The 19,869-nt window shown below is 39.0% G+C and overlaps 1 protein-coding gene across 4 annotated transcripts in view; it reads left to right on the top strand.

Moving 5' to 3' along the window:
* The window catches only part of RHOBTB2 (Rho related BTB domain containing 2), a 109,945-nt gene that overhangs the window by 51,130 nt on the left and 38,946 nt on the right, over positions 1-19,869 (top strand). For all 4 annotated transcript variants that reach the window (XM_033950068.1, XM_033950071.1, XM_033950069.1 and 1 more), the window contains 2 exons: positions 11,194-11,297; positions 13,837-14,022. In XM_033950068.1, coding sequence (XP_033805959.1) covers positions 11,194-11,297; positions 13,837-14,022 — 290 coding nt within the window. The remainder of the gene's footprint in view (positions 1-11,193; positions 11,298-13,836; positions 14,023-19,869) is intronic.

Consider the following 19,869-nt stretch of genomic DNA (forward strand, 5'->3'; position numbering starts at 1 on the left):
ATTAAAACTATCCTTCCCCTCGCTAAAAGGCATTTCCCACACAGGAAAGCTAGGGACCTTCCTCCACTTCAAAATCACTGAGCTCTGGAACAACCTTACCTCCCCTCTTCGGAACTTGAGCTCTCTCCAAGTTTTCCGCAAACATCTGAAAACCTGGCTTTTCTCAAAAAATGTAAGTCTCCCTCCAACTTAGGAATCAAGGAAACTCTTATATCTTGGCATCCCAAGTCCTCTAAATTTTCTTCACACTTCTACCTCTAACCCTCTGTTGTAGTTCCTTCCTATTTCTCCCACTGTAAACCGCGTCGAGCTCTACGAACATGGAGATGATGCGGTATACAAACCTAAGGATTAGATTAGATTAGATTTGTATTCTTCTGAGTCTTATGCTGATAAAGTGCAAAATGGTTTGGAATTTTTTTTTTTTTTTTAATTCTTTATTCATTTTTAAACTTTCAACAAGTGTACAATATAAGTAATACATAGATTTACTAACAGCACTTGATAACTCTATCAAGATATTAACAAATGTATATATATCTAAACCCTTCTCCCTCCCCTCCCTTTCCATACAAATTACTTAATTGAATCAATCTTTTTCATAGTTCTTTTTACCTTTTTTCTTTCATTTATACAATCCCTCCCCTTTCATTCATAAATAATGTTAAGAAAATGGTGTTTATTCATTACAAAACAATGTCAATGGCTCCCATATTTCATTAAACCTTTTATAATTTCCATTTTGTATTGCTATTGAACGTTCCATTTTGTATAGGTGACAAAGTGAATTCCACCAGAAATTAAAATTAAGTCTGCTGTGATCTTTCCAATTGGTAGTAATATGTTGTATGGCAACTCCTGTCATAACCAATAAAAGTTTGTTGTTACTTGCCGATATCTGACTCTTTTTTCTCATAGACATGCCAAATATCACAGTATCATAAGTTAATGCTACAGGATTTTCTAATAAAGAATTTATTTGATCCCAGATCGAATTCCAAAAGGCTAATATATAGGGACAGAAAAATAAAAGATGATCCAAGGTCCCTACATCAAGCTTACAATGCCAGCATCTATTAGACAATGAACTATTTAATTTTTGTAATCTAACAGGGGTCCAAAATGCTCTGTGCAAAAGAAAAAACCAAGTTTGTCTCATAGATGCTGACAGTGTACATCTTATTCTCCAAGACCAAATTTGTGGCCATTGAGATGCTGAAATTTGATGCATAATCTCAATGCTCCAAATATCCCTAAGACCATTTTTAGGTTTTTTATTAACCAATTCACTAATAACTTTATACCACTGTGCGGCCTGGTGACCCAGAAAATCTGCCTGGAAGCATAAAAATTCCATGCTATATTGAGAATTTAGATTTTTCCATTCAGGGAACCCTGCCTGAAAGGCTTGCTTCAATTGCAATCATTTGTAAAATTGTGATTTATTCAGTCCAAATTTATTTTGCAATTGTGTAAACTCAAGCATATTTCCATTTGAAATAACATCATTTAAAGTTCGTATTTCTGCATTTAACCAATGCCTCCAGACAATCTTAGATCCGCCAATTTGAATCTTGGAGTTTAGCCATATAGATTGATTTGTTGATTTATTAATAGGAATTTCAGTTAAATTATTTACATATCTCAGAGTTTTCCATGTATCTAGTTTCAAGTTTCAAGTTTATTGGTTTTTAATATACCGACCATCGGCAAGTATCTGGCCGGTGTACAATAAAAGTAATATAAGAAAATTGAATAAATATGTAGTTTAAGAATATTCTTAGTGCACACTGAGGACATAACTAGACTAACTTGAAAGTGAGGCAAAATGGGGAGGGTGGGGGAAAGTTACATGTAAAAGTTTATTTTCTTTATACAATCTGGGCATCTTGATACTGAGAATGTGACAAAGATGTAAAGGAGACATGAGTCGCCATTCCAAATATAACCAATCTGGAGTGTATTCAATGAGATCTGGGAGGACCCAATACATACCTTGACGTAAAATATAGGCCTGATGATACCTATAGAAATTTGGGAAATTTACCCCACCCTCCTTAATTGATTTCTGTAAAGATACCAAAGCAATTCTAGGTGTTTTGCCAAGCCAAACAAACTTAATAATTATTGAATTCAATTTTTTATAAAAAGAGTTTTGAAAAAATACCGGAATCATACACATTTGATAGCAAACCACAGGCAATATCATCATTTTTATAGTTTGAACTCTCCCCCACCAAGATATATGTAACAAATTCCATTGTTCACATAATTCCGAAACCTTTTTTAATAAAAGTTTTTCATTTTCTTTTACTGTATCCTCTATTGAATTTTTAATCCAAATTCCTAAATATTTTAATCCATCCTCTTTCCAAACAAAAGGAAATGCATCAAACATAGATTTTATGCAATGTACATTCAGCGAAAGAATTTCAGATTTATTCCAATTAATTTTATATCCTGAAAACAGTCCAAACCTTTCAATCAATTCTAACAAACATGGTATAGTTGAACCTGGATTGCGCAAATATAATAAAATATCATCCGCATAAGCAGATAATTTGTATTCCCATTCTTTCAGGGTAATACCCTGTATCTCCTTTGTCTGATTAATAGCTATCAATAAGGGTTCTAAAACAATGTCAAACAGCAAAGGAGATAATGGACATCCTTGTCTAACTCCTCTATGTAGTTTAAAACTTTATTATTAATTATTACATTAATTATTATTAATGTATAGTATTGCCATAGGGGAGCTATACAAAGTTTTAATCATTTGAACAAAACCAGGACCTACACCAAACCAATCCAAAGCCTGATACATGAATGTCCATTCTACCCTATCAAAAGCTTTTTCTGCATCTAATGAAAGAGCAAAAGCTGGTTCATTCATCATTTTAGTTAAATTTAAAGTATGAAACGTAAGTCTTGTATTGTTAGAAGAATGTTTGTTAGCAATGAAACCCGTTTGATGTACATCAATTATGTAAGGGAGAGCCTTTGCCAATCTTAATGCCAGAGCCTTAGCCAATAATTTTCCATCAACATTAATCAATGATATTGGCCTGTAATTTGAAACCATAGTGGGATCTTTTGTTTGGCTTTGGCAAAACAATCACCACAGATTCTGCCATAGTACTTTTAATACAACCTTTATTAAGTTGAAACTGATATAAATTTAGTAGATAGGGTAATAAAGAATTTTGAAATGTTTTATAGAATTCCACAGTAAAACCATCCCCACCTGGAGTGGATCCAACTCTAAGAGACTTCAATGCTGTTTCTAATTCTTTCAATGATATAGGTTCTTCTAAACTTCTTTTTATATGATCAGGAAGTTTTGGACCCTCAAGAAAATTTAAAAATTCCATACCTTTTTGAACTTTATCAACAGAAGACTCGGAAGAATACAACTCTTTGTAAAAAGCCAAAAATTGATTTAAAATATTACTAGTTTGATTTTGCATATTTCCTTTCTCATCTTTTATTGCAATTATTTTTATTCTTCTCTTCTTTGCTTTAAGATAATTTGCAAGTAAACTTCCTGCCTTATTAGATTTTCCATAATACAAGGTTTGCGATGAAAATAAATCTTTCCTTGCCATTTTTGAAGAAATTTCATTATATTTACCCTTCGCCTTTAATAAAGCTTGCAAATTTTCGTGATTCCATTTATCAATTAATTTGGACTCCAGCAGTTTAATTTCTTTCTCCAAATCTGAAAATTGTTTAATAAGTTGTTTTTTAATATATGCTGAATAAGAAATAATATTACCTCTTATAGTAGCTTTAAATGCATCCCATAAAATTTCATATAATTGAGGTCTGTATAGAGCTTTATTTGCTTTACTTAGTCTTGTATGTGCAGTTTCAGGTTGTATCAGTCTATATTAAGGGTGGGAGAGGGAGGGATGGGATGGGATATAAGGGAATATGAGAATTGGGATAGGGATGTTCAGATGAAAATGGTGTTTCTTCATTTCAAGTGATTTCAAGCTTTGATTTAGTTATAATAAATGGAAGAGATTTTGTAAAAATTATTTGGATTGATGGAGATTAAAATCTTTTCACTCAATGTTAATGGCCTTAATCACCCAGTAAAGAGAAAAAAAATGTTACCATTTTTAAAAAGGCAACAGGCTGATGGAATTTTTAAATTTTATTGAGGGTCCAAAACTTCCTGATCATATAAAAAAGAGTTTAGAAGAGCTTATATCATTAAAAGAATTAGAAACAGCATTGAAGTCTCTTAGAGTTGGATCCACTCCAGGTGGGGATGGTTTAACAGTGGAATTTTATAAAGCATTTCAAAAATTTTTATTACCCCAATTATTAAATTTATATCATTTTCAACTAAATAAGGGTTGTATTACAGGTACTATGGCAGAATCATTGATTATTGTTTTGCCTAAGCCAAATAAAGATCCCACTTTGGTATAAATTACAGGCCTATATCTTTAATTAATGTAGATGGAAAATTATTAGCTGAAATATTGGCAGTAAGATTGGCTAAAGCTCTCCCTTTCATAATTGATGTACATCAAACTGGGTTCCTTGTGAACAGACATTCTTCTAGTAATACAAGATTGGCTTTTCACACACTAAATTTAACTAAAAATATGAATGAACCAGCTTTTGCTGTATCTTTAGATGCGGAAAAGGCATTTGATAGAGTAGAATGGACATTCATGTATCAGGCAATGGATTGGTTTGGTATAGGTTCAGGTTTTATTCAAATGATTCAAACTTTGTATAGCTCCCCTATGGCAAGGTTATATATTAATAATAATCTATCAGATCGATTTTATCTGCATAGGGGAGTTAGACAAGGTTGTCCATTGTCTCCTTTGCTTTTTGACATAGTCTTAAAACCCTTATTGATAGCTATTCAACAGGCAAGGAGGATACAGGGTATTCCTTGTAAGGAATGGGAATTTAAGCTCTCTGCATATGCAGATGATATATTATTATATTTAAGAAATCCTGGTATAACTATTCCTTGCCTGCTAGAATTGATAGGAAATTTTGGAAGATTCTCAGGGTATAAAATAAATTGGAGTAAATCTGAAATTCTTCCACTTAATGTACACTGTACAAAAAGTATGTTTGATACATTCTCATTCGTATGGAAAGATGATGGTTTAAAATATTTAGGAATTTGGATCAAAACCACGTTAGATGACATGGTTAAGGAGAATGAAAAGCTGTTACTAAAAAAGGTAACAGAATTATGTGAGCATTGGTTTCCATTACATTTGTCTTGGTGGGGGAGAGTTCAAACGGTTAAAATGATGATATTGCCTGTGGTATGTTATCAAATGGGAATGATACCAGTGTTTTTTCAGGGGTCTTTTTATAAAAAATTGAATTTGTTACTTACTAAATTTATTTGGCTTGGTAAAACTCCCAGAATTGCTCTAGTATCTTTACAAAAGCCAATTAAAGAGGGTGGGGTAAATTTTCCAAATTTTTATAGGTATTATCAGGCCTATATTTTACGTCAAGGTATGTATTGGGTCCTCACGGAGCTCATTGAATACACTCCAGATTGGTTATATTTGGAATGGCGTCTCGCGTCTCCTTTACATCTTAGTCATGTTCTTAGTATCAAGATGCCCAGATTATATAAGGAAAATAGAATTTTAATGGACACTTGGAAAACATTACGATTTGTTAATGTTTTCCTATCAACAAGTCAACAAATCAAACCATTTGGCTAAACCCCAAGATTCAAATTGGCGGTTTTAAGATCATCTGGAAGCATTGGATAATTGCAGGAATATGGACGTTAAATGATGTTATTCTAAATGGTAAACTGCTTGATTTTACACAATTGCAACATAAATTTGAGTTCAATAAATCGCAAAGTTTTAGATGGTTGCAATTGAAGCAGGCCATTCAGGCAGGGTTCCCTGAATGGAAAAGTCTTAATACTCAATATAGTTTGGAATTCTCATGCTTTCAGGTAGACTTTCTGGGACACCAGACCGCACAGTGGTATAAAACTATTAATGATTTGGTTAAAAAGAAACCTAAAAACGGCCTTAGGGATATTTGGAGCATTGAGATTAATCATCAGATTTTGGCTTCTCAATGGCCACAAAATTTGGTCTTGGAGAATGAAATGTACAATGTCAGCATCTATGAGACAAACATGTTTTTTTCTTTTGCATAGAGCATTTTGGACTCCAGTTAAATTACAGAAGTTGAATAGTTCAAAGTCTAATAGATGCTGGCATTGTAATCTTGCAATAGGGACTTTAGATCATCTTTTGTTTTATTGTCCCTATATCTTAGCCTTTTGGAATTCCATCTGGGATCAAGTAAACTGTTTATTGGAAAATCATATAGCTTTATCTTATGATACGGTATTATTTGGAACTTCTATGAGAAAAAAGAGTCGGATATCTTCATTTAATAATAAACTTTTTTAAATCATGACTGGAGTCGCCATTCAACATATCACTAACAATTGGAAGGATTGCAGTAGACTTAATTTCAATTTTTGGTGGAATTCATTATGTCACATGTTTAAAATGGAAAGATCATTAGCTGTACAAAATGGAAATTATAAGACTTTTATTAAAATATGGGAGCCATTGACATCTTTTTGTAATGATTAAACACCATTTTTTTCTATTGAAATATACACCATAAATAATAGAGAGGGGACTGGGAAAAGGGTTCTGATTGTATTGCTTATTTAATAATAATGGGAAAGTTGGGAGGGATTTGGATTTACATATACAATTTATGTTTTTCTGGATAGACTTGCAAGTGATATTTCAATATTAGCCATGGTTATATTTGTACACTTGTTAAAGGATTGAAAATGAATAAAGATAATTTAAAAAAAAACCAACTTACTTCCATACATTCAAACAGTCTTACCGATCTTATAATTTTTGTCCAGGTCTCCTTATCCCCCCCTTTACCCCGTTACCCCAAACACAACCAATCATTCCTAAAAGAGAAATTGATTTACCCTCATCTCCTTCCCTCTTCTCCCACAATTCCCTTCCCCTTCCAAATCTCTCTTGTCGTCTATCTCTGGGCTGAGATCCAATCACCAGTCGGTGTGACCAAGTGTCAGATCTACTTCCAGACATCAGAGTCAAAGAAAGTTTAACCTGACTCGGCTCTCCACAATTTTATTCTATTCTACCCCGGCAACTTTAATTTTCATGTTGATGTTCAGTCCAATCCTAAATCCACTCCCTTTCTGACCTTATTGAACGATCTTGGACTGACTCAGTATATCACTCTTTCAGTGTGCTCCCAATTTTGTACTAGATCATTTCTGTAGTTTGCCTCTGTCATGGACCGATCATTATTTCATATCATTTGATCTACTCTGAACTCTACTTCACCTCTTATTCACAACCTACCCTATTCATTTCAAGCACCAACCAATTGGGTTTGAAGACCTACTATATAAAGACAAACTGCAGACCTCACAGCATACCCTGAAGAAAGCCACAGTTTCTACCTGCCAAAGATATAGCAAGACCCGGAAACTTGCAACTACCATTGTAACTGATTGCATTATTTCACAAATTCTTCTATATGCTACTGAAATCTGGATTCCTTACAAGAAAGACTAGAATTTAGACATACCAAGTTATCTAGTCCCAGGAGGGAGACTTTTCAGCCAGTCCTGGTTTTGAACTTACACCCCAAAGCAGCATGGGAGTTATAATCTCTGATTCTACCTATTGAAATTCATGCTGCATGTCCCATAATGCATCAGTACATGGTTGTCAAAAATGATATAAAATTTTCCTGGTGGAACCAAGTAGCTTGGCAGCTCTGAGAATCTCAATATAACCCTAAACCTCCAGATTTGTAACACACACTAAAGTCCCCAACAATGGATCTAGGACCTTTCCCCATACAACTCGCCACACAAAAATATTCCTATTTATAAAATACAAAAGTAGAGATAAATTCCTACTTTAAAATTGACTATTTCCTTGTTCATAATTTAAAAAAAAAAAAAAATTCATTCTACCTTTGCCTGGACATTTTATTCATGTTTGTTACAGTTTCCAGTTTCTGCTTTTCTCTGTCTTTTCCTGACTCTCTTTCCAGGGTCTCCAGTTCATCTGCATTTCTTTTCTCCCTTTCAGTCTTCACATCCACCTCTGATTTTGATCTTTCAATCTTTTTCCATTTATTTTTCTATCTGCTCAGATTTCATTTATTCTTACTAACTAAACTTCAATCTTCCTGTTTACTACATCAGCCTGTAGCTTTCCATCTCCCTTACCCCAGCCCTCCTATTCCTCATCCTATGATTCTTCAGTTCTTTATGCTGCACTACACTTTCTTTCCATCCTTCCAGTGTCTCCTCTCTTTCTTTCCCACTCTGTATAGTGCCCTTTCTCTCTTTTCCCTTCTCTGCCTGTCATCTCCTGTCTCCCCTTCCATCCAATATCTCAACTCTTTCCACCTCCATCTAGTATTTCCCAATCATCTTGCACTCCTATCAAACATCTCCCTCTGTTTTTCTCTCCCTCTGTCAGCATCACCCCTTTTCCCCTCCAATATTCAGCAGGTTTCTTCTGACTTCTACTAGCCTCATGTCCAGTATTTCCTGTCACTCTATAACCCCCTATGTCTTGCATCCCCCTTCTTTGTCCTTATAATTTCATGTCCCTTTTTACTTCCTACCAATCCAATATTTCCTTTATCTTCCCCCATCTTTTTCCAATACCCCATACCCTCCCCATAAGGGAAAGTGGTTTACATACAGGTACTTCAAGCCTTTTCCCTGTTCCAGTGGGCTCACAATCTATCTAATGTACCTGGGGCAGTGGAGGATTAGATGACTTGCCCAGGGTCACAGGGATAAGCACTTTAGCTGTAACCACTACACCACACTCTCCTCAAGCAACATCGACCCTTCTATCCCTGAGCAATCATATTCCCTTTCTTTCCATCTTTCCGTGATCCAGCATCTCCTCTCTCCCTTCTAACTTTTGTTCTGCATCTTCTCTTTCTACCCTCCATCCAGTATCTTCCCCTTGTCCCTTTACTCCTCTTTCCCATGTTCAGCATCTTGCTTCTGTCTTTTTATCCCCTCTTCCCAGCAACTCCCTTTCGTTCTACTCCGCACAGGGTCCAGTGTCCTCCTTTTTGTCCCTATCTCTGCCCTTATTTCCTACTACCATGTCCACAATCCCCACCCTAACCCTATCCAATATTTTTTCTTTCTTCTTCCATAAGCTTGTGTCTTTCCCCCATCCTAATTTATCATCTCACGTACTGCCTGACCTTTCAGCAACCCCCTCCCCCCTACCCTTGTGCATGCATGTCTGTTTTTTTCTCCACCTCCTTGATCTAGCATCTGCACTTCTCTCATGGCCCTGATCAGAATCGCACCTCTCTTTTATCAGATGATTCCTCTGCCATTGCTGCTTTCTGCAATGTGCAGCAGTAGCAGCAACATAGAAGAGAGAATCCGTGGGGCCTTCTGTCTTGTCTGCACTGCTACACACTATGCCAGTTTGGTTGCCAGTTCAGGTCCCACTCCCTTCTGAATGTGCTTCCTGTTTTTGATTGGCAGGACCAGGATCGACAACAGTTTTGGCAGAGTGTGTAGCAATGCAGACAAGGCAGTAGACCCCTTTGCTTCTCTTTGCCTTTTTACCACTGCTGCACATTGTAGAAAGTAGAAGTGGCAGAGGAATCAGCAGAGGCACCACATCTGCAAGAACTGGGGTAGGGTAGCACTTGCCACCTGCCACATCTGCAAGAACTGGGGTAGTGTAGCACTCGCCACCTGTCACCCCGTAACAAAGCCTATGCCACATTGATTTTGTTTGGGGTGGCAAAGGAGTGGCAAGGTGATTGTTGAAGGGGGCACTTGCCGCCGCCCCCCCCTCTCAGCAACGCATGTGCTCAATGCTGTTGCTGATTGGTTGTCCTCTCACAAACTAGTCCTCAGTCCAGATAAGACAATGACTTGTTGGGTTATCAATAGAGAATGACACGGGGACAAATTTGTCCCCATCCCCGCATTTCCCTATCCTGCCCCGTGAGTTTTGTCAGTGTCCCTGTCTCTGCCCCATTCCTGTAAGCTTTGCCTTAACCGCACAAGCCTCGACCACTTATGATTTTAAAGTGTTTGAATCTTGGGCAGATGAGGACAGAGCTTGCAGGAATGGGACAGGGACAAGTAAAGAACTTGACGGGATGGAAAAATGAGTTCCCTTGGGGACGGGGAAAAATTTGTCCCTGTGTCATTCTCTAGTTACCGGGTCACTATCTCAACCTTCGTTTTGTCCTGTGCTGTTGGGTCTACCATTTTCTCCAGTCACTTTCTTCAGATACCTAGATATCATTGTTGACTCTCATTTAACCTTTCAGGAACAAATTTTTGGCATCATTGAAGAGGGCTTTTTGATGTTAGAAAAATTACATAATACACTTGCATATCTCGAATTCCCGATGCTCCGCACTCTTGTTCACACTCTCATAATTTCCAGACTGGACTGTTGTAATTTTATTTATGACAGTATTACCTGTTCCCAGCGTAAATGACTTTAAATTCCACTATTAGATTCCTCTGTTGAATAACAAAATCTGATCATATTATTCCACTTTTCATCCATTTCCATTGGTTACCTTTCCCCTATTGCACCTTTTTTTCACGATTCTCTGTCTTGCCCATAAGGCCTACTATACATGCTTCCCTCAGTTCTTTGCCCTTACACTACTACTGGATCACTTAGCTGGAATCCTACAGGTTAATTCTTCCTGTACCCAAACTAACACATCAAGAATCAACTAAGCATTCGGCCTTTTATTTTCTTGCCCCCTTTCATTCAGAGTGAACCAGTGTTAAAAAAATTAAAACCCAATATTTTTATGCAGGCTTTCGGCCAGCAGTCCTTGCGATATCAGGTAGTCTGATCCCTTTTCTATAATTTTATGTTTTTTTTAATTTATTATGTGCGGTACCTTGTATGACAATGACTGACCTGTGCAAATGGTGTTCCCTTCTTTGATTATTATTATTATTATTATTATTTTTTTTAATATTGTAAACTGCCCTGACTGCTTGCTCAGATTGGGCAGTATATTAAATAAAAAACATTAAACATTTCTGGTTTATTGGGTGCCCTCTGCACTTTAATGAGATCACTTCAAGCATCTTAGCTTTTAATGACGCAGTTCCCTATTCCTCAGGTGCTGGAACGTTCACGAGATGTGGTGGATGATGTCAGTGTGTCACTACGACTGTGGGATACATTCGGGGACCATCACAAAGACCGACGTTTTGCTTATGGAAGGCGAGTAAAAAATAAAGATCCAGTGAGATGGAATGGATTAAACAGGAATAATGAGGAAATGTCGGCGATTATCTTCTGAAGTGCTGCTTCTCTCTGGAGCATTTGAGCTAAAGGAAAGCCATTGCCCCCTGTTTGCTAAAGTGCTCTTTGCTGTTCTCTGGCAGTGAATGATACAATTTAATGCACTGAATTGCAAAACCTCTGTGTTAACTGTTGAGACTGTTTACAGTGTGGGGAGGGGGAGATGCTACAATGGTTTAACAGCATGGCTGATAACACTGGGTGCATTGAGCAGCAATCTCTTGATGTAGCAATATACACTCTGCATTATCAGTTAACATGTAATAATGACTTTTGTGTTAACTGTAAGATGCTGCCCTTGCCCATTCCCATGTGAATGTGGCAGTTAGCATGGTATTATTTCCTGCGTTAAGCAGCAAATACAGCTTAGTAAGTAAGCCCTAGTCCAGGGGTCTGCAACCTTTAAGACATAAAGAGCCACTTGGACCCGTTTTCGAAAAGAAAAAAAAACTTGGAGCCGCAAAACCATTATAAAACAAATCTAACACTGCATATATTGTTTCTTATCTTAATGCTATATACAGGATCACTAAATTGAAAATAAAATCATTTTTCCTACCTTTGCTATTTGGTGATTTCATGAGTCTCTGGTTGCACTTTCTTCTTCTGACTGTGCATCCAATCTTTCTTCCTTTCTTTCAGCCTCCTGTATGTTTCCTCTCCTCCAGACCTCATTCTCTCCCCCAACTTTTTCTTTCTGTCTCCCTGTTCCCCCTTCTTTCTGTCTCCGTGCCGTCCCCCAAGTCACTCGGTTTGCTGCCACCGCAATCGGGGAACAGCCCCCAAGCCACCGCCATCCCAAGCTTTCCCTACAGAAGTGTTGCGCTGACCAGCATTCCGCTCCCTGACGTCAATTCTGACGTAGGAGAGGAAGTTCCGGGCCAACAAGGCATTTCTCCTCATTCCATCCAGCCTGAGCCCCATCTCTCCTTGATCCAGCATTTCCCTTCTGTGTCTGTCAGAATTACCATTCCACCTATTTTCCAGCATCACCCTTCTTTGTGTCCATCTCACCTATATCCCTATCTCACCACTTTTTCAGAATCTTCATTTGTCTCTGTCCTTATCTTTACGCCATGTTCACCATTTGCCCTTTCAATGTCTTTATCTCCCCCCACACACTTTTTCAGCATTACTTCTATGTCTCTATTTCACCTCCTCTTCATGTCCCCTCTGTATCTCTATCCTTATTCAGTAGGTCCTGCTTACCCTTTCTCTTCTTTGTGTCACTATCTCCATTTTCAGCTTTCCCCCCTTTTCCTTTGTTACTGCACCCTGTAGCTAGAATCTTTCCACCCTCCCTCCACTCCGGCCCAGCCCAGTATGAAATATTTCCTTTTGTTTCCCTCTCCTCTCTCTTTCTCTCTCTCTTCTGCTCCCTCACCCACGAGTCCTGCATCTGGCCCTCTCCCTTCTACCTGCACCTGGCAACACCCCCCTGCTCCGCGGCTCTCTTCAGCAACTCGTCAGCAGCGGTGATCAAGACAAGCTGCCGACATCGAGGCCTTCCCTCTACGAGTCCCGCCTTTGTGGAAAAAGGAAGTTGAAACAAGCGGGACTCGCAGAGGGTAGGCCCCAACGTCAGAAGCTTGTGTCGATCGCTGCTGCTGAGTTGCCGAAGAGAGCCGCGGAGCAGGGGATGTGGCCGGAAGCAGGTAGAAGGGAGAGGGAGATAGGAAGGCTGTAGATCTCCGGAGCATGACACCGACCCCGGCCAGGATGATTTCTTTTTCAGGCGTGCACCTTACAAGTCCAGCGTCGCGGCGGGAAATAGCCATGCTGAGCAGTGAGCTCAGCACTACACAGATGAAAGCCTTGCTTGCTGATTGGTCCGGCGGCACGGCGGGGCGGGTCCGCCGGACCAATCAGCAAGCAAGGCTTTCATCTGTGTATGTGCTGAGCTCACTGCTCAGCATGGCTATTTCCTGCCGCGACGCCGGACTTGTAAGCTGCATGCCTGCGTGACACACTACCGGAGCCGCAGCAAAGGTGGAAAAGAGCCGCATGCGGCTCTGGAGCCGCAGGTTGCCGACCCCCGCCCTAGTCTGTATCAATGCCTAGTATTAGAAGTGAAAAAAAATAGGGTTACTAGACACCCGGATTTCCCCAGACATGTCCTTTTCGAGAACATGTCCGGGGGTCCAGACGGCTTTTCAAAACCGGGCACTTTGTCCAGGTTTTGAAAAGCTTCTAGCAATGAGCGATGACGGAACAGCATCTGCGCATACGCGTGATGTCATCGCATCACACTAGCGCATGCGCAGATGCCGTCCTGATGAGCAGACAGGTTGAGGAGGCGGGGCAGAATGGGACGGGGCCATGGGTCATAACCCTATGAAAAAGTATAATTAGGATCACTGGATCTATCTTGGACAGAAACATAGGGTAATAATTGCACATTCAGAATAGCATTCAAGATGTGCATGTGGTCATTTTTTCCTGCTTTTCTCTCTCCTAGGTCTGATGTGGTGGTTCTCTGTTTTTCTATTGCTAACCCAAATTCCCTCTATCATGTGAAGACCATGTGGTACCCTGAGATCAAACACTTCTGCCCACGAGCACCAGTCATTCTCGTAGGCTGCCAGCTCGACCTTCGCTATGCAGATCTGGAAGCAGTGAACCGAGCACGGCGTCCCCTAGCCAGGTAATGTAACCTCCCAAAAAACTCAGTGACATTCTGGCTCGGAATCTCCCAAGATGGATAAAGGCTATGATTTAGCCACCTAACCACCGAGGTTTAAAAGTTTTGAAAGTGTTCAATTGTTTATTAGCTAAATATAACTATCTGTTCCTAAAGTACATAGGAAACTGATTCACACAATCTCTCTCTCAATACCAGATCTCTAGAACTGCTAAACAATAGATATTAACTATGTCAATTCTACTCAATTTGTAACATTTTTTATAATCATTGTAAACCGCATAGAACTTCACGGTCTTGTGGTATGTAAACCGTTATTGTTGTTATTATTATTTGCTATGCATAAACTGGAAAAAGAAGCATTCTAGGAGTCATAGTTGGGTTGCTTGTAAACCTAACTGATAGCACCTAAAACATACCCAGCAAAGATGCCTTTCAGCAGTTGTTTTTGAACATGTGTTCCCTATATTTATTGTGAGCTTCTATACCACTACTAATGACTGGGGAGTCAATTCAGGGCGGTTTGCATGAACCTCTGTAAAGATGTTACAATACATGGGCTCTATACAGAGTTGCAGGGGCTTCTGTAGCAGTGTTGCAATACAGAGTTATAAATAACGGCATCATTATGCCATAATCAATCATCCTACTTATGTTACTGGCATATCGATCATCCTATTATATGCATATCTTTATACCAAATCAATCATCCTACATATATTCACTTATAATACTAAGTTTAGTATTGCAGCTAAGTACACAATATTTATACACCTCCTAAGGAGGTTGGCCAATTCAACTAAATGTAATCTATATACACGTATCTGTATCGTGTTTTATGTTTATCTTTGAAATATTATCTTCCTCTAGAGCAGAGTATCACAAACTGTGTACCGCGACACACTAGTGTGCCTCCTTAGATTTTAAGTGTGCCACGGCATATAGGGCAGGAAGAGAGGTGCCGGCGCCAGCTAACTTCAACTTGCTGCTGGGACTCCTGCTTTCCTCTTCTTCTCTCCCCACCCTCAGACCAATAGCGGCAGCTCAGTGTTTTCACTTAGCCACACAGCAGCCGCTAGCAGTAGTTTACACGCAACACCCGAGCTACTGACACTGTCATGGCAGCCGTCGAATGGGCTGAGGGCAGGATTGACGTGAGCAGCACGTTCCGTAGAAAGGAGAAGGTGCCAGAGGCCGGCGGGGGCAAAAGATGGACTATGAGGGCACTGAGGAGCCCCAGCCACCTGTGGCACCATCCGGAGGAAAGCAATGGGCTGGGGGCAGTCTGACCTCTGGGTGTTGGGGCCTGCCCGCTGCTTCTGCGTCGTCGCCTCGTTGGCCTCCCTCGGAATGACTTTGTGGTTCAGGGGGATCAGCTCCAGCCTTGGCCAGTCCCTCGGGCAGGTGGGGGGCAACCTGTCCTCCCTGACCGGACAGATCTCTAACTTTAGCAAAGACATGCTGCTAGAGGGCATGTGGGAGGTGAGGGCTCCTTCCTTGCATCTGGGGGGAGCTTGAAATACTGTTTCCAGCCAGAGCATACCCTGAATGCCAGTGTTTTGCACGTCTCTTGCCAGATGCTGATATGTAAAGCAAGCGTAGTTGGATCAGGAGGGGTATTGCTGGAGAGGGAAGGGAGAAGGGGTACTGCTGGACATGGGGAGAGGGAGAGGTGCTGTTGGACAGAAGGAAGGTAAAAGGAAGGAATAAGAGGTGCTGCTGGACCTGACAGAAAGGGAGGGAAAGGAAAGGTGCTACACACTGGAGGGGAGGGTGAGATGGTGCATGGGGGAGAGCATGTTGGGTTGGGGGGTGGGAAGGAGGGATGCCACTTGAGGGAAGCGTGTTGGACTCATGGAGAGGGCGAGATGGATGGGGAGGACAGAAAGGGAAGGAGAAATGTTACACTGGGGAAGGGGGAGAGAGCAGAGAATGAAAAGTTGGACTCATGAAGGGAGAGAGAGAGATGTTGGTAGGGGGAGGGAAGGAGGATCAGAGGAGAAGCATGCAGGAGGAAGAGAGAAAAAAATGTTGGACTGGTGGAAAGGAGGGAGAAATGTTGGACTCGGAGGAAGGGAAGGAAGATGGATTGCAGGGGGCAGAAAGGAGGAAAGGAAAGAGAAATGTTACACTGGGGGGAAGGAAGGAGAGATGTCAGACCATGCTTGAGTATTTGATTGTAAAACCTCTTAGATAACCTTGATCGGCAATATATAAAACACCTAATAAACTTGAAATAGGGAGGGAAGGAGAGAAAGATAGGAAGGGAAGGGAAGACATGGAAAAGTAGATTTTGAGAAGAAAGCAGAAAAATGGAAAAATTGAACGTTAAGTTAAATCCAAAGATGGATGCAATGTAGAAAATGAAGACGGAGAGAAAAACAGTTAATGGACAAGAAGGCCTGGAAACATTGTTAAAAGCACAAAAAAATAAACTCACCAGACAAGAAAGGTAGGGAAAATGATTTTATTTTCAATATAGTGATTGCAATATGTCAGTTTTGAGAATATATATCTGCTGTGTATATTATGTGTATATGAAAAATGAATGGAAAAAATTGTATTAGAGTTAGTAAAGGGGGTGAGATCTGGGGAAGAGCTTGGGTGCGTCTAAGGTGGAGCTTGGAAGGTCTGTGGTTGGGGGTACTCAATTGATATTTGTTAGATTTCCCTGCTGGCATTTCAGGGCCTGTCTGGAGGGCCTCTGTGCATGCGTGAATGTCAACGTGATGATATCATGCATGTGTGTTATGTCATCACGGTGACATCTGTGCACTTCAGTGTGCCTCGAGCCATGGCCACTACCTTTTAGTGTGCCCCAGCTCAAGAAAGTTTGAGAGACACTGCTCTAGAGTCTAGTTTTCTGGGCTTCTGGGCTTTGTCTATTTATATCCCTAATGTTTTCATCCTATTGTATTCCTGATGTTCTTCCAGTGTCCCGCACAGACCAACCTAGACACTTTTTCCACTGGCTGGGGCTTGAGAATGGCACCATGGTAAAGAGACTGGTCTCAAGAGCAGCTGCTCTTGGAAGGAACTATGTTTAATGCGCCCTAATATAAGTAGCCAACTTTTGCATTGTACTGGAGCACAGATCAGGCAGAGAAAAAATTAGAGAGTTGTACAAGGACAAAAATGTCACCCATCCCTGCCCATTCCCACTGGAATCTAACCCATACCCATCCATACCTGCTAAAATCAATTTTGTCGTCACCCATTCCTGAAATAATCTCTTCCATCTCCAACCATATCCACAGGTACTTTCTTCAGTACCCCACCCAAACTTTCCTCTACCCTATTTCCTTCCAACCCCATCAACTTCCCACCTCCTCCCTGGAAATTACTTCTGCATTTTTTGGGCAGTAGTCACTTTTCAACCAATGAACTAGCTGCCTCTCTGGACATTCCAAGCCTTATTTTGGTATTCCAGTAGTTTCTGTGCATTCCAAGCATTACTCTGGTGTTGCCAAGCATTCATCTGGCGAGATTTTGACTATGTTCCCACAGGAAACCCACAGCAATTTCTTCTAACCTCAAGGGAATCCCACAAACCTGAAAGTCAGACACATGGGATTCCCATGGTTTCCATGGGAAATTCTCATGCAGCTCTCTAAAAAGAATAGCAATTTTCCCTCTGTTATTTCAATCAAGGAAATATCTTTCCACCTTCTGTTTCCCTCTCATTACTTCCCATCCCCCTACCCTTTCTTTTATTTTTATTTATCATTGTAATTAAAACTTCCCTATCCCCCAAAACCTCTCATTTCTAATCAGTCCTAATTCGTCATAGTTTTAGGTTTACCCTCTTTTTATTTTACCCTACCTAAATTAAAAATTATATTAGACCTTTAATTTTTTTTTTAATTATTTTTTTATTTCTTTATTCATTTTTAAACTTTTGTTTTATAAATCTTTATTCATTTTCTTATGTTACAACAAGTGTTTTACATAAACTCAATAAAAACTTGAATATACACACTTGATAAACTCATATATTATTATCACAGTTAGCATTTCTTTAGAAAAATTAATATAAAGTTATATTATTATGTCAGAAATCTAAATTTATATAATTCTTATTTAATATAGTAATCCCCTACCCCCATCCCCTTCCCTCCATTCAATAATACATAAATTCAGTTTTATTGCAAATTTCTTCTAATGTTGATATATTCATTCAAGTATTGATATATTATGTAATAATCAGAAATGTGTTCCTACCCTAATCCCCTCTAATCAAAAATCTAATCATGGGAAAATTAATCATTCTTTACAAAAATCTGTTAATGGTCCCCAGATTTTATGAAATTTACTCACATATCCTTTTTGTGTTGCAATAGCAAGTTCCATTTTGTATATATGACATACAGAATTCCACCAGAAATTGTAATTTAACCTGTCATGTTTTTTCCAGTTGTATGTTATTTGTTGTATTGCTATTCCAGTTAAAATAAAAAGAAGTTTGTTATTACTTGACGAAATTTGGCTTCTTGCTCTCATAGTTGTTCCAAATAATATAGTATCATATGACAAGGCTACCGGATTTTCTAACATCCTATTAATTTGAGGCCAAATTGATTTCCAGAATGATAAAATAAATGGACAAAAGAATAAAAGATGGTCTAATGTCCCGACTTCAACATGACAGTGCCAGCATCTATTAGACTTAGAGCTATCTATCTTTTGTAAACGAACAGGGGTCCAAAAAGCTCTATGCAGAAGAAAAAACCAAGTTTGTCTCATAGATGCTGACACCGTACATTTTAACCTCCAAGACCAAAGTCGTGGCCATTGAGATGCATTAATTTGATGCTTTATCTCAATGCTCCAAATGTCTCTAAGACCATTTTTTGGTTTTTTATTTACTAATCCAGATATTAATTTATACCACTGTGCGGCTTCATGACCTATTGAATCCATCTGGAAACACAAGAATTCCAAACTATGATAATTAGTAAGATTTTTCCATTCAGGGAACCCTACCTGAATGGATTGCTTCAATTGCAACCATCTAAAATATTGTGACTTATTAAGATCGAATTTATGTTGCAATTGTGAAAACTCCATCAACTTACCATTTTTTATTACATCATCCAAAATACGAATACCTGCTATCATCCAATGTTTCCAGATGATTTTAAAACCGCCAACTTTGATCTTGGGGTTTAACCAAATCGTTTGAGTTGTTGATTTACTTATTGGAATAGGAGTTAGATTACTTATATATCTTAAAGTTTTCCAGGTATCCATAAATATTCTATGTTCTTTATATACCCTTGGCATTTTGATACTAATTACATGACTAAGACGCAAGGGAAACATAAGTCTCCATTCTAACCAGAACCAGTCTGGAATATTATCAGTGGGCTCTGGGAGGATCCAATACATACCTTGACGTAAAATATAGGCTTGATGGTACCTATAAAAATTGGGAAAATTTACCCCACCCTCCACAATTGGCCTTTGCAACGACACTAAAGCAATTCTGGGATTTTTACCAAGCCAAATAAATTTTGTCAATACCCTATTTAATTTTGTATAAAAAGATTCTTGAAAGAAAACTGGTATCATCCCCATTTGGTAACAAACTACTGGTAAGATCATCATTTTAACAGTTTGTATTCTTCCCCACCAAGATAAATGCAAAGGATTCCATTGCTCACACATCTCTGTCACTTTTTGTAATAAATATTTTTCATTAATTTTTATTGTTTCATCCATTGTTTTTGTAATCCAAATTCCAAGATATTTAATAGCCTCCTCTTTCCAAACAAAAGAGAATGCATCAAATAAACCTTTTGTACAATGTACATTTAATGGAAGAACTTCTGATTTATTCCAATTTATCTT

This window comes from Geotrypetes seraphini, chromosome 6 (genome assembly GCF_902459505.1).
Source record: "Geotrypetes seraphini chromosome 6, aGeoSer1.1, whole genome shotgun sequence".
NCBI classification, from domain to species: domain Eukaryota; kingdom Metazoa; phylum Chordata; class Amphibia; order Gymnophiona; family Dermophiidae; genus Geotrypetes; species Geotrypetes seraphini.